The sequence below is a fragment of the Triticum dicoccoides genome, chromosome 2B (assembly GCF_002162155.2).
Source record: "Triticum dicoccoides isolate Atlit2015 ecotype Zavitan chromosome 2B, WEW_v2.0, whole genome shotgun sequence".
Lineage (NCBI taxonomy): Eukaryota > Viridiplantae > Streptophyta > Magnoliopsida > Poales > Poaceae > Triticum > Triticum dicoccoides.
In genome coordinates this window covers 136,192,595-136,197,638 of record NC_041383.1, presented here as the reverse complement: position 1 = coordinate 136,197,638, position 5,044 = coordinate 136,192,595, and the positions used below count along the sequence as shown (strand labels likewise).

The 5,044-nt window shown below is 45.0% G+C and overlaps 1 protein-coding gene across 3 annotated transcripts; it reads right to left on the bottom strand.

Moving 5' to 3' along the window:
- Positions 1 to 903: 903 nt before the first annotated feature.
- LOC119367386 lies at positions 904 to 4,818 on the bottom strand. Of its 3 annotated transcripts, none has more exons than XM_037632908.1 (6): positions 4,060 to 4,818; positions 3,616 to 3,654; positions 3,463 to 3,516; positions 3,304 to 3,373; positions 1,975 to 2,136; positions 904 to 1,172 (listed from the first exon to the last, which is right to left on the bottom strand). In XM_037632908.1, exons 1-6 carry the CDS (start codon positions 4,411 to 4,413, stop codon positions 1,168 to 1,170), a joined length of 684 nt encoding a protein of 227 aa, XP_037488805.1. In that variant the 5' UTR covers positions 4,414 to 4,818; the 3' UTR covers positions 904 to 1,167. The 3 variants fall into 3 exon arrangements, with proteins under 3 accessions (XP_037488805.1, XP_037488806.1, XP_037488804.1); XM_037632909.1 differs by having other exon boundaries at positions 904 to 1,101; positions 3,313 to 3,373; XM_037632907.1 differs by having other exon boundaries at positions 904 to 1,101; positions 4,060 to 4,817.
- Positions 4,819 to 5,044: the final 226 nt, after the last annotated feature.

The window sequence follows — 5,044 nt, the reverse complement described above, 5'->3', positions numbered from 1 at the left end:
AATCTTTGCAGAAGTGTGTTAAGCGAGTCATAGCTTTTGATAAGCTAGGAGTAATACCTTTAGGCTGTATAGATGGCCTCGGCACTTCTTCAAAGCATGGATGTATCATAATCAAGGCTGAAAAAGCCCTTGCAACTGATGTTTTTGCCACCGGTAATATCAATGCAAGTGCAACGAGGCAATAAACCAATGGAAATACCAAATGGTGTCTAGTTTCTACCAACTTGAGAGCAAGACAACTCAAATTATCACAAGACACTAATTCACACTACAAGAAATATGTCAACTTGTGACCACCACTATTGGTCACTGAATGGTCACTGTTTTCAATTTGTGACCTTTTTGTGACCAAAAACATAAGGTCAAAAGCTGGCGGTCGTAAACTGACTATATCGACCTTTCTTCTGGAATGGTCGTAGACGTTTATGACGAAAATACATCAATTGTGGCGTTTTGGTCACTAGCAACCTCCCCAGGCCACGTAGGCATCCAGCATGGCAATCTGATGTGACACAAGATTCAGCCCGGTCCAATTCGGTGTTTATATGGGCCGAGCCCATTAATTCAGCCCATTTACATTTTTTTCCTATGAATTTTTTGTCAGCTTCATGGACCAAGCCCAACATTGCAGCCTTTTTATTTATATTTTTTCTGTTATTTTTTACTAGCTACATGGGCCTAGCCCAGCAATTCAACGTTTTTTATTCTTGGCCATTGCCTTTTATAGTCTATTTTTTCGCCCTCAACCCTTTTATAGTCCATTACTGTTTTGGGCCTCAGCCTTTTTACATTCCATATACTTTTTGGGCCTTGGCCTTTTCGTTTGTCCCAAGGGTCATCTTTCCATTTCTCACACTTTGACAATAAACAAATGAAAAATATTTCAAATGGCAAGAGAACATATGAAACTGTAAAATGATAGCCAATATTAGCACCAAATATGCTGACTACTGTACAAATACGAAATTACAGTATTTACAATAGTGTTCATACAACCAGATATGCTGGCTACCGTACAACATAACTAGCACTACATTATTACTCGCTACTCTTTACTTTGTCCGGCTTCAAGCTTCTTCAAATTTCTTCAGCCCAGAGCTCCTGTAAAGAGAGGTAACACCACACTTTTAGAGCTAGATCAAGGCACAAAATGTTTATTTGGTTGGGTCATGCTGCAACAATCACATAGAAGCATAATTATAAGCACAAATACACCAATCATCTCAGTTCAAGCAAATCACCTATAGTGGCAAAGCATGAAAAAGGAAGCAGCACATGGCAGGAATGTTTACAACAGCTTAGTTGATGACTTCAAATAGGAATAATGTATACAAGTATAATACAAAAATATGAGAAACTATCACAATACAGAAATGGTATCATGGATATATATAGCTGATATATCACAATACTTCAATGACAGATTGAAATGTTTTACTCAATGTATTGAACTCAAAGAACTTTTCTGGTTAGTCACCAACATCGTGCATTTTACTCATACAAGTCTAAAAAAGACTACAACAGTACCTAACTAATGCTGCAAATTATATTGCTGATGCATACTTTGTGATGAGAAAAATGGTTAGATCATCATCCAACGACATTCAACATGTACGCCATACAAAAGAAACTGGCAGTTCTCCCTCGATTGCTTGTTCAAGCTAGATTAGAGTTATAAATGAATGTTCAGACTGCCCCTTATATTTTATAGCTAGGATCACACATTGCAGTTGTAACCACAATGGGAACCTAGTGGTGTGCACATTTGAACAACCCGAGACACAAGTTACAGAACAAGCTACTACCTGATGTTGATGCTGTGATACTACTACCTGATGTTGTATGGGAACCTCTCTTATCATTTGAACAAGTTACAGAACAAGCTACCGCACACATGTATTCACCGTCCTACTACCTGGTGATGTGCTACTACTTCGAGGAAGAGGGGGAGGGAGATGGAGATGGAAATGCTACCTGCCATTGTAGGTCTATCATGGTCGTGCTTGGGACGGTCGGAGATGGACTCCCCCATGTTGTGTACCGTCTGGGTGGGCAGCATCCACCTCGCTCGTCTCCTGAGCGCCCCGCCGATGATGCCCCTGAGCATGTTCATGTGGCCACTGCACCACCCCCGCCCTGAAAACCAGCAAGACACCAAAAACGTCAGATCTGAGCCGTCCCTACTATGCACAAACATAGTGGTTTGCATCAATAATTCTTATAAACACATGAAACTAATCCTAGTTGTAAACTGAATAAACATATGCAAAGTTCAGACCAAATAAGACAACACCATATACTTGTTGTGCAGGTATATATAATAAATCAACATTGTATCTTGCAAGTCAAGAGTTATCACAGAGAACAAGATACCATAAGATGAATGAAACTTTAGTTTTAATCGCAGGCATCTACAGTTGAAGCAAGTTGTTACCCAATATGGTTTTAATCGCAGAAGATCTAATTAATAAAAATCGCATTTGCATCTGCAGTTTACCTCGGTAGAATTGGTTTTAATCACAGAACATATAATTGATAAAAATCAGTTTGCTGCTACTGTCATTGGAAAACTGTTGTGGATTTGTTTTGATACAGAAGATAGGACTGGTAAAATCTGTTTGCTGCAACTCTGTCGTAGATTTGTTTTAATTGCAGAAGATAGAATTGGTAAATAATATCCTACTAGCATGTAGCGACTAAGATTTAAGCAGGTATGACAATCCATATGTTACTATTCCACAAAGACACCAAAGAGATATTCTAGAGGTGAAGTAAATGGGGCGCATTTTGAGCCTAAATACAAGCACACGCCCTGGCCTACCAAAATGTCACCTCTCCCTACAGAATGATGCCATGCTGTGGCTCCCATATTAGCCCACTAGCCAGACGGCACAACTACAGTAATTCAAATGACCCCGGTTATGTAGTTATGGTATCTTGTATCCTATAATTGCCAGTTTTATTAGATAAGCTGAAATCACAAAACATAAGCAAGGCGAGAACTGCTAGTTCTGGTATCTTGTATCCTGGCCTACCAAAATGTCACCTCTCCCTACCTGATGCTGTATGGGAACCTCTCTTACAAAAAGAAAGCCTTTCTACTCAGCTGATGAAATGAAACCAGCATATAATTTCAGGAAAACACCAGTCCAAATCAGTGGTACCTATCAAGGGGTGGAAAGGCCTAACTAGACATGACTTGAGGATAAGGGATTCTAAGGTATGCAAGCTTCAGACAAAAACTAGATACAGAATCACAGATAAGGGGTTCTAAGGTATGCAAGCTTCAGAGAAGAGGAACACCAAATGTACTCTGATCCACTATGCAGTAAACTGTCTTCCCATACAGCTCCCCCCCTTCTTCTAGAGCTTTCTGCCCACCAACAATGAACCATGAATCTTACGGTAAAGAAGCAATAATATCAACTAGAAGCCCAACAGAGTCACATGTCCTATATATACCTCTAAATTTTGAAAGTTCCAGTTGAACTCCTTTATCTTGTCAATGTTTTCCCACTGCAGGAACAGATATAGACAATCAATAAGAGCAAGCAGAAGTGCATAACACATAGTTGTCAAAATAATGCGCAACAGTAGATAGGTATGTGCACAGACCTCGGTTCCAATGGGGAAGGCCGACAACCAAAGATCCTCCTGAACACAGCAACACACCATAGGTCAGGATGAACGAAAAGCGATACAGCAACATGGTAAACAAGGGACAATGCATTTATGCATACTCATGAAGTGGTCAGACACTTTAAATCATATAACAGAGCATCAAAAAGCGGTTATCAAGGTCAGCGATAGCAGCGTGGTCAAAGAAACTTCTGACCGACAGCTCTATCAAAACCATTAGCACATTATCTTGCAGGCCAGTGCGCGTGTAGCAGAAAATCGGCACTGCACTGATCGTCTATATCTGTTCCTAGAGTGCAAAAATATGTTGTGATTGGGCTGGCAAAAACATGCCCTGTAAGCCTCGTGGCAAAATCACTGATCGACAAAGATCGCCTGCACGACAAAGATGCATGAGAATTGAGAAGCAGGGGCAATTACCTTGTCCTGGTTCTCTCCGGACGGAGCAGCCTCACTGCTTTGACCCACGAGGTAGCACAGCACGCAGGACACCACGCTAAGTGCCAGAGAAGTGCTGAGAACGGCGAGGATGCCGTACATCCTCCCGCTCCCACTCCCCTCGGGCTGTCCTGGCGCCGCGGTTGACGGCGACGATGCACCGCCGCATGAGGCTCCGAGGTGGCTGATCGCAACGTGTAGCCCGCAGGCGCGCGTGGCGTGGCGGCTCGCGTCCCTGATCCTGAAGCTCTCGACGCCGCGTGGGCGCTCGGGCTGAACCGCGTCCTCCGCCGTGATGTCCCTCGCCCAGTCCGAAGCCGAGGAGCCGTGGGCCATAGTAGACGAGAGGAGTATAAGAACGTACGACGCCGACGTTGACTTTGTCAGAGGAGGGGTCGGCGAGGAAGGCCTCGGTGATGCCGAGGGGGGGGGTCCTTTGGCGTCGGCTCGACGTGGCCGAAGAGCGATGCCATGGCCCGCGCCGGGAGCAGGGGCAGCGGCAGGGCCCCGCGCCACCGGATCACGGAGGCCGCGCGGCGGTACAGCGCCATGGCGGGCTGGCGAGGAGGGGGCGGAGGCGGCGGCGAGGTTCTTGGCCGGAGAAGGGGAGGAGGGGAAAGGTGGTAGGAAATTTGTGGGCAGGTTGCGGCGGAGAGGAGGGGGAGAGGCCGCCGGCGGCAAGGTTTGGGAGGGAGACGAGGGGATGGGATCGGGGAGACGAGGGTGGCGGCGATGATGTGGGAGACGAGGGGAGCGAGATCTGGATCGAGCGAGGAGAGGGGGGCTGCTAGGGTTTGGGTTGGGTTGGGTTGAGAGGGGACCTGAGAGACGTTGGATCCGTCGGATGTGGACGGTCCAGATCGGCTAAGGGGGTGATCCGCGTGAAGAGCTCTGATTGGTTCAGAAAAATTATGATTTAGAATAGTTTCTAAGTACTAAAACTAGGAGGGTTTTGTGAAGCAACTAT